A 17,552-nucleotide genomic window follows, 5' to 3' on the forward strand; every position below is an offset into this window, starting at 1 on the left:
GTTTATTTTTTTTTAAGCATAGGGTACATTTGGCATTCGTACAATTTACGAGCTTAACTGTGGATTTTTCCACTTTGGGCATGTGTTCGGGAATGCATTTCGTAAGATTATTTTGCCACCTACATATAAATGTCGAGGCCAATATATATAGTGCTTGATTTAGATTAGTATGAATAGCTCAGACTTTTTCCATCACCTTAATTTAGTTGATTAATTAAATTATCAGTGTTGAAATACCAACCGGTATAACAGAGTGTTTATTTATGCAAATGTCTAAAGAGTGTGTCAGTGAAAGTGTGTATGTGTGAAGCGCGCACGCGCGTGCAAGAGTGTGCGTAACGGATGGAGAGGGAATTATTCCATTATTGAAGAGACGTCTATTCCTGGCGAACGAGCCGACACACAGCTTAGCATGAACACTTCCCTGCAGCACGTTTGTAATGTTAAGTAAGCTGGGCTAGGCTGCTAGGCCTACAGGCACACTTGGTGAGAGTTATCCCACTGGGTTTAAGGGCAACCCATACCAAAAACAAACCACCACGCTTCCCGGTTTAACGTTTCCGCTTTTATTATTGTCAGGATACTTGCTTCATGTAAAATAGTTCAATACAATACAGTACAATGCATGTTCCATCCATCCACGCAAACTGTTTTTTAAAGTTCTAAGGCTTATCCACTGCGAACAACTGCTGCAGTTGCAGCACAACGGAAGCCACTTGCCAATTCTAACGTAAAAACAAAAAAGTCCAAATGTATTAAATTATAAACTACTAAAATCAAGTTTCTTTTAATAAAGCCCATAACCAGTATAGTCCGGCAGAGGGCGCTAGATCCTGTCAGCATGCTCCATTTTGCAGCAGCTTCTGCACAGAGTTGGGCCCCCGAGATTGACTGTGTATGTGTGTATGTGTGTGTGTGTGCGTGTGTGCGTGTGTGTGCGCGTGTGTGTGTGTGTGTGTGTGTGTGTGTGTGTGTGTGTGGAGGGGGGGGGGGGGGGTGTGGGCAGACAGGGAGACCGGCAGACGGACGGACGGACGACACACCATCCCCGCTGGCAGTCAAATAGCAGCTTTAGTCTCAAAGAAGCCACAGGACCCTCACAAAGGAAAAGGAAGTCCAGCACGGCCAAGAGGGGGGGCTTTGGTGGAGGTTGACCTTGGGCAATGGGGGACTGTTCCTCCAGTCAGGGCCATCCTCCATTTTGCGCGTAGCAATTAAGTACCACGTTGTGGGGCAATTTGTTTCCACTTCTTGAGAAGGATAAAAAAAAAATGAAATAAAAAAAAAATGGTCACACACTTGCAGTGATGATGTAAAACCCCAAACAAGGAAAACTGGTCACCTCTGTTTCCTTCCAGCGTTTTGTCTTTTTTTTAATAGTCATTTTCATTTTTATTTGTTTTTCTTGTATAGGCAATGATTAAGTCCGGCTGAAGATTTATCTGTTTTTTTTGTTTTTTTACTGTATTGGTGGTGGTGTGTCACGGTGATGTTCATAACGTTTCTTATTGGCAGAGCTGAGTTGAGCTACGGGCACACGCTTGAGTTAGGTGCCCACAGTGCATGGGCAGGGGTAGGGGTAGGGCAAGGGGTGGGAGGGAGATGGGTGTGTGGTGGGGGTGGGGGGGTTAGGTCAAGGTTGGGGTTATGGAAGTGGGTAGGGGTTGTTCCTGCTTGATTCCGCACGCGCTCAGAATCGTCCCTCCTCCCTCCGTACATTCTCCCTGCTGGGCGCTGTGAGGGGCTGGACCAGGGCTGGGGCTTTGGGTGTGGCCAGGAGGAGGAAGAGGAGGAGCTTGAGGAGGAAGTGAGGGGTGGAGAGGGGCAGGGCTCTCAGTAGCGGTGGGTCTGGTGGGAGTACTGCGGCGGCTGCTGGGAGGTAGAGGAGTATCCCATGCTGCTCTGGGGCAGTGATGTGCTTGGTCCTGGGTTCTGATAGGCAGCATGTGGATTGGAGCGCTATGTGAGAAAGGAAGAAAGAAAGAAAACGGGCGAGTTACTATGGCAACACTTTGGTGGATTATGGAATCATTACAAATCCTTTTGAAAAGTGTGTGAGAGTGTTAGTGTGTGAGAGAGAGCATATAGTGAGTGAGTGTTTTGAGTGAGTGTGTGTACCTGGTAGTCTGAGGTCATAATCAGGCCACTTGAGGTAGTGGTGGGGGGGACCACCCGCACCTTCTTCAGAGGTGGGCCCTGGGCGTGGCTGTTGTCTTGGTTACCGGCATGGCCCGCCCCGTTGGTGTGGTTGTTCCCCTGTTGTTGTTGCTGGTTTTTCTGCAGTTTCAACAGCACGCAAAAACAAACAAACCTATGAATATGCACACAACAGAGAGGCATCCTGTCTGCTCATTCACCCTCTCACCCATCTTCCTTTAAACAAGCAAATAATCAAACAAACAAACACACTTCCAAAACAATGATTTGGTCATTTGGGCAATAGACACACATAAACCCTGTTTGAAAGAAACAAATGCACACATGTGCACACACACACACACGTGTGTTAACATATGTTGGAAGACTGGCAGGAGGATAGCCTGAGACGTCTTACTTTGTCTGCCTTGTCTTCTGGCTCCTCCTCAGTAAGGAATTCCCTTTTAGGGTAGGGTATCTGGCAGCCAGCGAACACACTGTGGGAACACACACACACACACACACACACACACACACACACACAGATCAGAGATCAGAGATCTGTCCATCACTAAGCAGAGCCCACTGGGTGAACTAGTTCACTGGAATGCCCAATAAGTGGAACTAATTGGAAATCCAATAGCTAGCTCACTAGCCACGATCTCAATTTATTCGAGCTGCTCCCAGTCATTTACTGGTTTGGCCTTTATAATTACATTGCACACTGCGGATTCACACAAGCAGCACTGAATAAACTCAGATGAATTAAATGAATCAATGAAAAAAAAAAAAGGGTTAGCCCTTTGACACACATTTCAACATTTACCGTACTTATTGACAGAGGGATTTCATGACAAAACTGAGGTTCCAGTGAGCTAAATGCACACTGGTCCATACTCTTGGCAAGGCCCGCACATCAAAGGTCTGGTAGAATTGGGGTTAGCTCATGTTCTAACTGGCTGGCTGGCTGGCATACAACCCGATCAGTGACAAGTGCAGCATATTTATTTGATTATCAGCATGGCACAACTGATTGTGGTGGTGACATATTTGCACCATTTCAATGGCAACCATGCAAATCATCATTCATATCTAAAACTATTTCTCCTGGAGGGCAGATTGGACATCAGAGTGTTTTATAATTATAAGACAATGTAGTGAATAGTGTACCTCTATAAAGACTAATGTACGACCTTGCAAGAAGAGAGTGTTATACCATGGTTTACAGAAAATCCAAGCGCTCCAATATGACATGCAGTCACTGATTCAATAACTCACTCCAATCAGTCCACAGAACACAGATTATGGGGAGGGAGCGCAGACCAAGCAGACTTCAAAGCACTAGCTAACACTAGCTACTAGGCTCCACGCAGATACATGCACACACACACACGCATGGACACACACACACACACACACACACACACACACACGCACACACACACACACACACGTGCGCGCATAGAGTTGGACTCACTCAGAGGTGGGCAGTGGCTCCTCCAGGAAGTAGGGGTCCTGCATGGCCTGCTCAGACGTTATTCTACGGATGGGGTCCATCGTCAGCAGCTTCTGCAGCTGGAGGAGGAAGAGCAGCAGTACACCACACTCTCAGGAATGAACTCTCACACTCACACGTGGCACAGGCCAAACACAAAACCACCTTCAGAAGGTATTTAGTAGGGCTGCACAATTAATCGAATTTTAATCACGATCACGATTTTGGCTTCCCACGATCAAATTTGCGTGATCGAGCGATATTTCAAATGCGTGCTCTACCCATAGAACCAACCTGGCAACCCATAGAACGCTCCGCTACAAAACAAATCAAGCGCTCCTTAAACCTGTCTGACCATGTGCCTGCATGCAGCCTACCAATGACAGCTGTTCCCTGCACTGTTCAGCCTGATGCACTGTGGACTAGTGACATTATGTTAACTATTAGTAGGCTAGTTAGACTATACAATAAACGACGATCAAAAATTAAATGTGTGGCACAGCAGAAGGCCAAGAGCTTGTCCCTCGAGGCGGATCATCCATTGTTCGAAAATATTTCTGATTTCAGGCAAGTTAAGTTAACCAAAAATATAAGCAAAGCAGGGCTCTCAACTCATACCGTGAAACACATCACATGACGTAAACCACACATGCCTTTTTTATCACGTTAACTTTTAGTCCTTGTTTGCTTCCTCCGATAGCCTACTGTAATAAGAGTTGAGCTAACGACGGGATCCGTGAATTTTATTCATGTATTTTATAAGCTACATGTGCAACCTACAATGTAATGCGTTTCAAGACACAGCCTACTCAAAACGAGTGAACAATAATGAAAATGTAGCCTACACGTCAGTGTTTTACATATCAACGAATGACTAAACCAGGGGTGTCCAAACTGCGGCCAGCCATGCACTTTAATCCGGCCCGCCGAGCATTTATTAGTTTATCATAGGCCGCTCGCTATTTTTTTCCAGCGATAGACGACGTTGTGGTTAACTTTAGGCTACTACAAACTGCTTTACACTCTTCTTAGAGAACGTTTACAATGTCAATGTCAAAACAGCTTGTCACATCGAGATACATAGTATCTCCATTGCAGCAGATCTAACTACGTTATGCTAGTCCATTTAATTGGGGACGCATTTGAGCGTGGGAGAGAGGGCGATGGCAACAGTAGTTCCCACTACTGACCATTTATAAACCGTGAGAGGGCACAGCCATAGGCACAGCACTAGCCATAGGCTATTTGAGTGGAGCTGGCAAAGAGTCTTAAAATGACAGTGCACCATTTATAAATGAATTAAACAGTATTAAATTAACAGTATTTCTTAAGAAATTATTTTTCTACAACAAAATTATTTTGTCATTTAAATAATACAAAACATTATTATTATTATTATTATTATTTGTGTGTGGCCCGCTGGCCAATTTTCAAAACCCAATGTGGCCCTTCAGTCAAAAAGTTTGGACACCCCTGGACTAAACGATTACAGTAAACTCATGAACAAGAAGCAGAGCTTAAGTGGCTAATGGGGAGCGTTGGGAGGATTCCCGGTGGGCCGTTAACGTTTTCCCAAATATTAACAAAGTAGCACGCACAAAACATTTGTTTGGAAGTTTGGAAGTCGCAGTCAAATCTATATTTGCAGTAATTTAGGGGAGTAAATGTGAGGGGAAGAATTTGGGTGAGCCAGATAGCAAGTCCAATATGTTTAGGGAAAAAATATTTTTGTCACTAAAATTAATTAATAATCGTGATAAATAATCGTGATCTCAATATTGATCAAAATAATCGTGATTATCATTTTGGCCATAATCGTGCAGCCCTAGTATTTAGCATCACATTTTTATTCCTGCACAGGTCTAATGGTGGTAGAGAGACAGTGTTGTTCAGTTTGGGAGAAATCCTCCTCACCAAAAAAACTTTATGCTGAGATTAACACACAATCCAAATCTTCACATTAGCTATGTGATCATTACATCCCTAGTATTGTGTGCTACTGCATTCTACTGGCACTTCTCATTCACATGTCTAAACTGCTGTGCTTCAGCCAGTGTCACAGCCACTGTTGGTGTGTGTATGCACAGATTAGTGACCAGGGGCCTGTACTACGAAGGGAGCTTAACCTACCCAGATGTAACCCAGGGTTACTTTGTTAAACCGGGGTTGACAAAACCTGGTTGTATTAAGTGGTGTTAATCAGTACCACGACGCTGATTATGAAGTTGATTTATTGAGCCGGGGTTAACCTAATTGGAGTTTGTGCGCGTTCACATAAAAGGGGCGGGTTGCAGCGCAAGTCACCACTTTCAATGATGACGCGATCACCTTATTTTACGGATGAGGAATGCACAATTATTATGCCAAGTTCTGAGGAATTAAAACCCACTCTACGGCAAAAATCAAATACGTCGGCAGTGAACAAAGCAAGGCAAGGCTGTTGGCAACGTATTGCAGATCGGGTAGCCTAAATGCCTAAAAGTAAAGTTTTATTTCCACATGTTCTTCAAATATGTGTTACGGAGGATTAATAGCTTGCGGAATGTCTGAAATGAGTTGAAATAATTAAATTGCCTATTTTGAGTTCATAGAAATGCCTACAGATGCAACACAATTTAGAAGTGGGCATATAGATTACAGTAATAGGATAATTGAATGTTTAAGTAGCCCCCATTCACTGATTTAGTGTATGCCTAATCCTGTGAACATTTCAGATGCAACACCATTGCCAAACACATGGCAGCAGGTGAAAATGAAACACAAACACATTATTCAGAAGTAGGTTTATATAGTTATAGCTTGCATTAATATTTCTTAATTATGAAAACATGTAGGCCTAGTATGCTTATAGCCTTCACTTGGCCTCTGTTTTACAGCTAACAAGAAAAAGGTGTCTTTGAACACTACTGTAAGGAGTGTTTTACAGTAGCAGAGGAGTTGGCCATCGCAAATAATAGTGGAAGGCCGATTGTGGAAGGGGTTGAGGGAGGCATTAGGTCGGATTCTGGTGCTGTGGAAATGTGTAGCCTTTATGTGCAGGGTACAGTAATATGACATTCAATTCAACAAGTTTGTTAAAATGGTGATTTTAATTTATTAGGCCTAGGCTATGTCCGAGTGTCCGGGTGACATTAGAGACTTCTGCCTAGATCACCTGACAAAGATAACTGTCGGATGACAATCTATATCTTCATAGAGAATATATATATATATATATATATATATATATATATATGGCGGTCTCTAAAACCCCTCGACATCGATTTGCGCTCCGATGTCGTATGGATCATCCAGGTACGCCGACATAGTCTCGAATTAGTGTTAGTGGAGGGGTGGTACTTATAAAGGGTGTGGTTAACGGAAACCTCGGGTTAACCAAGAACATAACCTGCTCGGAGCAGGTTTGAGATGCAGTGTAAATTGCCATGGCAGCATACCTCGGTTAAAACCTATCCACCTTTCGTAGTACGGGTTAATCGGGAAGTTACGCCACACGTGATCAAGTTACTCTCGAAGTTACCCAGATGAGCCAGTAACCCCGCTTCGTAGTACAGGCCCCAAGAGGGTTACTGCTGTGTGTGTGTGAGTGTGTGTGTGTTTGTGTTGGTAGAGAGAGGAGAGAGTGAGAGTCAGTGTGTCAGCAGTTAAAAAAAGATGCCCAAAGAGTAATGGAACAGAAAAATCTATTATAAAAAAACCTGCAATACAACTATAATAGGTCAACCATATGTTGGATGCCATTGAAAGCTGTAATTTATATTACATTAGTGTATGTCTGTGCCATCTTAACAGGCTTATGGAATGTTTGACCCTTACCAAGTGGAATGCTTTGCTGTCAGGTTTGACTTTATGCTTCTCCATGTACTTAATAAGGCTGCAGTTAGTGTACCTGAGAGAGAAGAAGAAAACATGAGAGGGAGACAAACAGTGAGGCAGAGAGAGAGAGAGAGAGAGAGAGAGAGAGAGAGAGAGAGAGAGAGAGAGAGAAATAGAGAGCAAATAAATAAGGAAAGAAAGAAAGAAAGAAAAATAACGAAAATAGGGAATATTATAGAGAAAGAGAAAAAAGAAGTTAGAGAGGAAGATTGTGAAAATTTCTCACCAGCAGAGAGAGTGAGAGAGTGAGAGAGAGAGAGAAACAGACAGAGATAGCAGGGACTCACGTGTTCCTTCTGAAGTCTTTCATGAGCGTGGAGTGCTCTGGCATCTTCTTAATGTCCTCCCAGTCCTTATCTACAAACAGAAGAACAGAGCAGCATGTGTCAGATTAGCAGCATGCTACCGTGCTGCTACTACAGAACTAACTAGAAAATGGAGTTACTGTAGCTAGCACTAGTCAGACCAGCCTCTCTCAGCCTTCAACTAAGTTGTTGGCTGTGTTCCAATTATCAGAAGTTGTTATAAACTTTTATATAAATTAACTTGCCTTGCCTTCAATTCAATTCAGTTTAATTATATTAATAATATAGCACCATATAATGGAACAATACATCTCAAGGCCCTTACTGGGGCTCAATTTGAACATGAACCTTGATTTCCACCTAGAGTGAGCACTAAGGCCATAGGGCCTGACTTCATATTGGCTGGCCAGTAGCCAGTGACTAACAAAAGCAGACCAGGCTGGGTTCAATTGTGTGCCTGCAGGTCAAGGCAGTTCAGAGGAAACGGGACCACATGTACATTTAATATGGGGTTGGATACAATTATGCTTCCTGAATTGGGGGCTGATACTAAAGCCGCAGACAGCAGAAGGCAGAAAACAGATGTATTCAATTCCTGTTGAACATGTGCACCCTAAAAATTCCTTACATTCAACTATTTCAGAAATTTGCTACATGACGTTTCTTATGTCAGCTGAATGGTATAAAAAGCATCACAACACACTTTACTGTCATATTTACTCTAAAGTTTTGGAGTCTACTGCGTCTGTGAACCACAACATAAGTAAAAGCACATGCAGGCCACAGAAGTATAGCAGTGGTCACAGCTGTGCGGAGTCAGATGTCAACACATTGTCTCACTTGGCCATGCACTAACCTGCAGGGAAGCCCATGACGTTGAAGATGCGGTCCAGTTGGTCGTGGTGGTATGGGTTACTGGTTTTGATGTCCTCCTGTCGACAGTGGAATATGGGCTCTGACGTCAACAGTTCTGCAAAGATGCAGCCAATTGCCCAAATATCTGTGGAACAAATCGTTAGAGTCAGGGGATGGACTGCGACAAGAAGTCCTGATTCACACACAAAGATAGGTTGGCAGACAGAAAGACAGACACAGACACACACAAACCTAAGGGAAAGATTCTGAAGTTGAGCAACTAAAGCCATTTCACTTAAGCAATAAGCCCCGAGAGGCTGTAGGTTACACTGATTCGACGTGCTAGCAAAGTGCCTAAAACCCCCTTAGCTGTTCTAAAATCAGTGTTACCTACGGACTTGAGTGGCTTATTGCTTTTCTAAAACGGTTACTACATATATCTGGCAAGATTTCATAAAATAAAGTCACAGCAGCGAGAATTTCGTTCATAGTCATTCTTCCGCCAAAAATATATATTTCCTCAATCTCTGAATGGTTGCCAAGCAACGTCGAGACGCAGCTACTTTAACTTTTGTATCAAGTTATGGTGGCACAGTAATATAGAACGAAATGCGATCAAGGTGTATGTTTGTGCTGGATTTTACAACGCCATCAAACGCGATTCAGCCAATCATAATCAAGGACCGGATTTGGGACAGTACATGAGTTAATACAGGTATACATGAGGGGTGTATAGCTACAGAGGTGACAACACGATATAATATTATGTTATTGTGATTCTGTAGGTTTCACAAAACAGACAGTATCGGGATTTGATTCTGCTCTACATTGCTACTTATCTCTTCCATAAATTGTCTAACCAAAAAGAGTCTGCAGCCTTCTTGGCACGGTAAAATTCACATACTGTCAAATGTTAAAATTGACTCATATTATTGTTCAATTTACGCTGCCATACTGTAGACTTCAAAAGCAATATTATCATTGTACATAAATGTACCAAAATAAAATGTAAATAATAATATCAAATGAATACATACATATTATAATACCTGGTGCCACAGCGATACAATATGATCATGCAAAAAATATTGCGATATTATAATACCAAGTCCAAACTCTAGTACACACTCTCACCCACACTTATATACACACATAGGATACAACACCTAGCCAACCAACCACACTAAAACCCCACTCACAACTGACTTTGGTGCAAATATCCATACAGGCGCACACACACACAGGGGCACACACACACAGGGCCACACACACACAGGCCCACACACAGGTAGGGATGGGCATCGTTAAGAAATTATCGATATCGATGCCATTGTTGAGTCTGCTTATCAATGCGATTCCTTATCGATTCCCATATTGATTCCTGTACCATTTGCTGAACACTTATAGGATGTCTTTGGGAGTTTTTGGCTTTGAATGTCTAATTTAAAGTGGTTTTAGAGAATGAATACAAAGTGTGCAATATCAATACAGATGTTGAATGCTTTAAAATGTAATTTAATAAAATAAAAATTTCTAAAACAAACATTTCTAAAACAAAGCTTTGTATTGGAATCGTTAGTGGAATCGTTAACGTGTGGATGTGTACGATTCCGATGGATCGGAACGTTTGGAACCGGTTCCTAACAGATACCTGGAACCGATTCCCAAGCCTGCACACAGGCCCACACACACACAGACACACACAGACACACACACACACACAGACCGATGGCTTTGGTGTAGTGCCTGGCTCCCAGCAGTAGCTCAGGTGCCCGGTACCAGAAGGTGACCACCACAGGGTCCAAATCTGCTAAAGGCTTCAGTGGTGAGTTAAAGAGCCGCGCAAAGCCCATATCCGCTGCACAGGGAGAGACAAACAAGCACACAAAACAAATACACACATTAACAACAGTGTCATTAGTCATAGATATAATTATAATTGATATAATATATTGATATATATTAGACCTTTACACAAAAACACTGTGCTCTCTCTCTTTTTGGTCAATGCGTTTTCGAAAAATTGTAATACTCCAAAATAGTAAAGAGGGTCGGAGTCCAAAATATGTACTATTATATTTATATATATATATATGTCATATTTTTACATGTAAATTAGGTTTCTGGCAAACAGTTGCAGTTAACATTTGGAAATGTTGCAGCAAATTTGCAGCAATGTCATATGCAAATTAAGTTTGTCACCAGAAGTTCACTGGAAGTTTGCCAGAATTATTGGCTAAGCGTGTTGGCAAATCAGTGGCAAACTTCTGGCAATATTTTCTAGTGAACTCATTTGTTACCCACAAATTTATGATAAAAAAAACATTATTGTCTCTCTGGGAAATAGCACTGCACAGTAAAAGCACACAACACTGTGCCAGAAATGAGGGGTCGACAACTCGAGCCTTGCATTGCGTAATCCCTAATCTTAAACGGTGATGCCAGGAGGATTGTAAACAGGAGTTTGAGCTCTGTGTGTGTGTTCAGACTGGTAAACAGGGGGACGAGTGCTGTTGGTGTATGTGTGCACAGATTAGTGAACAGGACGGTTACTGCTCTTGGTATGTGTGTGTGTGTGTGTGTGTGTGTGTGTGTGTGTGTGTGTTTATGTGCGTGTGTGTTTATGTGCATGTGTGTATGTGTAGACAGGAGGTTGAGTGCTGTTGCTATGTGTGTGTGTGTGTGTGTGTGTGTGTGTGTGTGTGTGGGCAGGTCGGGTCAGAACCAGGGCTTACCAATCTTAACGCGGCCTCGCTCAGGGCCCTCCCCCATCACCAGGATGTTGGCCGGTTTCTGTAAACAACAGCAATAACGTTGACTTTTAGGTTAAAAGAATAACAACAAAACCAACACATACCTCAACAATGTTACTGTTGCTTTTACTGCGTCAGTACAAAACCTGTCTAGTCATAAAGGCCCTCTAGTGGGAAGCCAAAGAATCAAAAGAGCACTTGGAGCAGCATTTGGCCAAATTTTCTTTTTTTAAATGCAGAGGCCTTTTAGAGGCTACAATAAACATGACCAAAATGGCATCTAACCAATAAAATCACATCTCATACACAACGCAGTACAAAACAAGCAAAAGGACAACAGATGAGGATAATACTCCAATCATGATGTGCAGTATTTACTCAAATGTTTAGGTTGCTTCTCCCATTCTTTAGGTTAGTTCCACACCCATCACCACATACTTCAAATACTAATAATGATACTGCTGTACTCGCACTTGTCAATGACAATAACTCCATATCTGCATACCAAGACTCCATTTCCCACCTCACACAATGGTGCACTGACAACTACCTTCAGATTAACATTAGTAAAACCAAGGAACTTGTAATCACCAACACCAGAACACCATCTGACACAATCCACAACCCCACCTGCATCAACAACGACACCGTAGAAATAGTGGACTGTTTCAAATACCTTGGACTCACCCTGGACAATAAACTCAGCTTTGAGCAACACACCACTGACATACAAAAACACAGTCAACAGAGACTCTATGCCATCCGTAAGCTCAGATCACTTTCTGTTGCCCCTTGTCACTTGCTCCTCCTGTACAAAAGCATAGTCCAGCCCATACTCCTCTACTGCCTTCCCTGCTTTTTCAACATGCTAACTGCTGCCAACAGAAACAGACTCACACGCATCACCCATACCGCAGCCAAAGCAATAGGCCTCCCCACTCCTAATTTATCAGACCTCAACAGCACACCAAGAACAGAGCACGGACCATCGCTCATGACCCCACCCACCCCCTCAATCCCTTCTTCATTCTGCTTCCATCAAAATGCAGATACAGGGCTATGGGGTGGAAGCGAGTACGCTTCGGGAAAAGCTTTGTGCCCTCTGCAATAGCAGCACTTAACAACAGATCACAGCGGTGATGGATCACTGTGCCGCCCTCATTCCTCTGTAATGTCAACTGGTGATGGTTTTCCTGTTTGTATCTGTGTAATGTGATGTATATGTGCTGTTTGTGTGCTGTTGTGATATATGTGGGTGGGGTATGTGGTGGCAGGGTGGTGGGTGAAGAACCGTGACTGTGTGTATCTATGTATTTCATGTCTGTGAGGCTTGTATGGTAGGTGAAAACAAATTTCCTATGTAAGGACAAATAAACTAACTAACTAACTAGTTATCATGACATGGTAGTACCTACTAATACACGAAAGTAGGTGGAACATAGAGCCTATGGACACAACAGAGCATGAGCACACAGTTCAGGTACTATATTGATATGTAATACATGCAGAATATTATTAATGTGCATACTGTTCAAAGGACATCATATGACTCTGTACCGTAAATAGATCATGACTTTAGACCATACTACAAATGTGCACCAAAACATCAGAAATCAAGAACCACAGAGACATTTCAACTCCATCTCAATACACGGTGTAGACATATAATAACGCTAGATCTGTCAAACTTTTAACGGTGCAGGGAGACTGCATTCCTCTCCTCTTATGGTCTTCCTCTCCCCAGCTCCGCCCCCCACCCAGGTCACTGTGCAACACTCAACTAGCAGGCCAAGTTCCTTAGCACTAACCATTCATATAAAGATGCATACAACACCACAACAGGAGCCATGACACTGAAAAGAGGACACATATGTATTTAGTCTTACTATGTACTAGTACTTACTATGTAGGACTAAACTAGTGGACACCATTCATCTGTTCTAGACACAATAATGTTCCACACACCACGACAGGGGGAAGTGTAATGAGGACGCATACTTTAGCCCCCCTCTTACCAGGTCTCTGTGCAGGACCCAGTTGGTGTGTAGATAGTGGATGCCATCCAGGATCTGGTACAGCAGGGATTTGACCATGCCTCTGGGCAGCTGCAATGGCTTCTTATTGGCCTTCGAGGCTCTGTGGAACTTAATGATGTGCTGCAAGAGACAAGCCATTAGTGTGTGTGAGAAAGCATGTGTGAGTTGTGCTTTGTGCCACTGGCAAAAGTCAACTCTATAAACCTTCATTGGGTGGGTGTTTTTAATGTGTTACAAGAATGTGAAAAACAGTAAACACCATGGTTAAGTTTTTATGGTTTGGATGGGCAGAGTGCTAGTCAGAATAACAAATCAGAACAGCCCTTCGTGGTTGCACGACAATCCTGACTTATTTGTGGGGTAGGGTTTTCAAAATTATTTTCCTAAGGGCACATCTGCACATTTAGCTTTCCAACAGAAACAAGCTAATGTGTCAGACTATGCTATCTTACATTAGCATAATATTGTTAGTCATTTGATAACATTGTCAAACCAAGTTGTCAAGCAGGCAGAGATGTATACAGTGTAGTGGGCCGGGGCAATCAGCTCTCCACATCAGAGATGAGGCAGAGGGAGTAGAGATGCGTACTTATACTTTCAAGGTTTCAAGGCCATGAAGGGATTTTCTCATCTTTTCATCTTGTATCTCTCAGGAACTAAGGCGAGTTTTCAGGGCTTAATCAATCTTAAAGAGGTTTTGTGTGTGAGTCATTAAGGAGTGTAAAAAACATACAATTGACAATAAATTAATGAACAAATATTATGGCACAACTACAACAGATGATTTATTGGATATTATGTTTGTACATTGAGAGCAGTCCTATCATTTATAAATATAACAGCGAAATACAAAAAATGCTTGATGACCCACATGATAACCATTTTAAGTGTGTGTGTGTGTGTGTGTGTGTACTGTATGTGTGTTTGTATGTTACCCAGAGGTCATGCTCGGCATAGTCGAACAGCAGCCAGACTTTGCGGTCCGCATGTGACAGGAACACTTTCTGCAGGGAGATCACGTTGGGGTGTTTCAGCTCTCTCAGCAGCTGCGGGAGACAGGATGACATCTCAGAACACACCCACACAATCTTCAGCAAGCACACACACACACAGACACACACACACACAGACGCGCACGGTGGCTGGCTGGCAGACACGCAGACACACACACACACACGTGTCTTGCCTCTGTATTCTTTGGGCAAAGTGCACACTATGCCACAGATGCCACCAATCAAATACTTTAAGACAGGAACAAGTAAGTACTGAAACGCCTAATTACATTGAAAAAAATCTACTGGCAATACCCAATATGTCTTTACTTGTGTGAAAAGCCCATATATACATACATAATATTTTCTTTCAGAGTATGTATGCACAAACACATTATGAAAACGGTCAGACTTACATAGGCAACATATATGATATACTTATTCATGAGGTCAACTTATGTTCAGAGTATACATGTGCCAACCCATGCATGCACTTACTGCAATCTCACGGCAAGCAGACATAGAGATCCCCGTGCCTTCAATCTGCTTGAGGGCATAGTCTTTATCGTCCTTCCTGCAGAGGGGTAGAGGGCACATCAGACCATCCGCCCAATAATTACAAAACACAGGGCACAAAGCATAATGGGGGGGTGTTTCACTCTCTCTCAGCGGTGCCTGGAGAATCACAGCTTTACACAAAGGTTTAAATACCCAGAATGCCTCCAGATTGTTTTATGGCAGCACAACCTCTATAAGCAAACATCAGGGGAAGGGGAAACACATTCTGGCATGGGATGAGAGGTAAACACCAAGAGCAGGGACAATACCGGACTGGGAGAAAGACTGGCAAACAGCAGCTCTATCAGACACCCACACAGAGAGACAGATAGTCAGATAGAAATACACTAGTACAGATAGAGACAGTCCAAGCACACACAAACACACACACACATTCATTCACACAACCCCATAAAAAATGTTGTTATGCCTCCACCAGCCTGGTCCAACTCCTGCAGAACAAATTATCTTTTAAACGCTCACAAACAGCCAGCTCCTACGGTGAGACAAAAACATCTTTAAACACTTAAAACTCTTTGACTAAGACTTTTGCCCGCCAGCCTGTCTGGATGTTAATGCCTGTGCCTTTGGATCTGTAGGTCTCACCCAAGAAACCAGAACCACAATCAGGTCCATTTTACTATACACTCTAGTCCAGGCTGCATTGGACTGCAGAAGAAAGAAACATTTTGTGCTAGTGATAATGTTAATGACTACAGGGAAAATCAAATGGTAGACATAAAGGCAAAGTTACAAAAGTAAACAGCTATATTGCATAAAAGCTGTCCATGGCATGTAGATGCAGGCAAATGTATTACATTACATTAATCTGGTATAATAAAGACATTGTTGATCTCAGAATGAGTAAACTCAATAGATAGATAGATAGACAGATACTTTATTGATCCCCAAGGGTATATAAAACCACATGTCTCTCTCTTTCTTTCTCTCTCTCTCTCACACACACACACACTTTGTGTGTGTAGGCCTACATACATATTTTCCCATGAAATATGAACAAGCATTATATCCCATTTTACCTAGAACCGAACACGAAACCATCCAATGCCAAATATTAATGTCAATAATAGTTGTCGTTTATGAAAGACAAAGGTTCTGAAATCAAAACTTCCAGTCTCTGACAAACATTTCACATCCCGTACAGTTTTGTTACATCGATTTAAACAAACGTCCCTACACTAATACAGAAGGCAGGTGGCATAGTTCACGCGGCAAGGGTTACTCATTTCACTCATATTAGATGCGCCATCGATACCAATAGGATGATATAACTAAAACGTCATTGCATTGGTGGGTATTAGGTCAACTCCCCTTTGATACTTAGGATACTTGTGACAGCCCTCTGATCTGAGAGACCTTGCATAATCCCTCCCATTAACACCTGTCACTGATATGACAAGAACACCACTCCTAACATCACGATTGACACATTTCTTAAAAGTGAGAGGTAACGTTACTGAAAAATATCGTTTTCTTTTGCAAACTACACGATTGAACACGTCCTGCATCTTGCATGAATACATCCTAGATCTCCACGCGAACAGTTACAACACTGTTGTTTCCTTGGAAAACACCCGCTACATAGAAGCTCCCAATTAGCTAACAAAACATGTACATCGCTTAAGTGCATGGCTAATTGTATGCATTACCACGACCCTGTGAGTTGACTGCAAAAGAGCTGTTTTCAAGTCAGACAAACTATCAACCCCTTTGTCATTCGGGTCAACAGCAAACCCCATCATCCAGGTGCTGACGTATTGAATCAACTGACAAAGCCAAGAACCCACTTCAAATGAAATCCAGCCTGTCATATAAAAGACCTGTGCCGAACAAAAACGAAATCATGCAAACAACGCATACAGACCTGTAAAAAGAGACGAGAACATTTTAATACTAATGAAAACATCACCCCGAATCGGAGGCCTTGGCTAGCTAGCTTGCTAGGTTAACTAACATTAACGTTAGAGCATTAGGCTAGCTAAGGTTAACTCACCCATCTTTTCTTTTCGCTTTGTACACATGTCCGTACGTCCCTCGACCAACTTTGCATCCTTCGTATTCAAACAGATCTTCGACACGTTCTCGTTCCCCTGTCAGCTTCAATTTGAAATCATAGTCCATTTTCACTGTTGTTGTGGTCTGATCTAGATCCCTCTTCCTTTTAAAGCGTCGCTTGGGAGGCAACTTACTTCAACAGCCACGGTTAGAGAATTAGTTGCCTTCCCTCGCGCTGCTTTTCAACGCTCAGCCTTGAGTCCTCATTTACTGTATGTTTTGATATATTTAAAAAAAATGCACGTTTTTTGTCTGTGGCGAAAACCAGTGATATCTGGACAACAACCCCTTTCTCTGGTATTTTCCTGCTAACTGCGCCTCTCCACCGGTATCTCACTCGGGAGAGTTGAGTATCCACGCACGGCAGTGTCGCAAACAGTCGTTAAAGCCGCTAGATTGGTTCATAGACAAATGGCATGTAATACGAAAAGTGAAGGTAGCATTGATGGCGTACCACGTGGATTTTAACT

General features: G+C 42.6%; 1 protein-coding gene across 3 annotated transcripts; it reads right to left on the bottom strand.

Moving 5' to 3' along the window:
- Positions 1-550: 550 nt before the first annotated feature.
- On the bottom strand, positions 551-17,513 carry cdk8 (cyclin-dependent kinase 8). 3 transcript variants are annotated; one of them, XM_042068111.1, is made up of 13 exons: positions 17,021-17,513; positions 14,947-15,022; positions 14,392-14,502; positions 13,436-13,576; positions 11,403-11,460; positions 10,394-10,525; positions 8,669-8,812; positions 7,795-7,864; positions 7,448-7,520; positions 3,614-3,711; positions 2,555-2,633; positions 2,119-2,277; positions 551-1,959 (listed from the first exon to the last, which is right to left on the bottom strand). In XM_042068111.1, the coding sequence occupies exons 1-13, from the start codon at positions 17,146-17,148 to the stop codon at positions 1,834-1,836; spliced, it is 1,395 nt and encodes a 464-aa protein (XP_041924045.1). In that variant the 5' UTR covers positions 17,149-17,513; the 3' UTR covers positions 551-1,833. The 3 variants fall into 3 exon arrangements, with proteins under 3 accessions (XP_041924045.1, XP_041924042.1, XP_041924044.1); XM_042068108.1 differs by having other exon boundaries at positions 2,119-2,289; positions 17,021-17,512; XM_042068110.1 differs by having other exon boundaries at positions 2,119-2,286; positions 17,021-17,510.
- Positions 17,514-17,552: the final 39 nt, after the last annotated feature.

Source organism: Alosa sapidissima, chromosome 17 (genome assembly GCF_018492685.1).
Source record: "Alosa sapidissima isolate fAloSap1 chromosome 17, fAloSap1.pri, whole genome shotgun sequence".
Classification (NCBI taxonomy): domain Eukaryota; kingdom Metazoa; phylum Chordata; class Actinopteri; order Clupeiformes; family Clupeidae; genus Alosa; species Alosa sapidissima.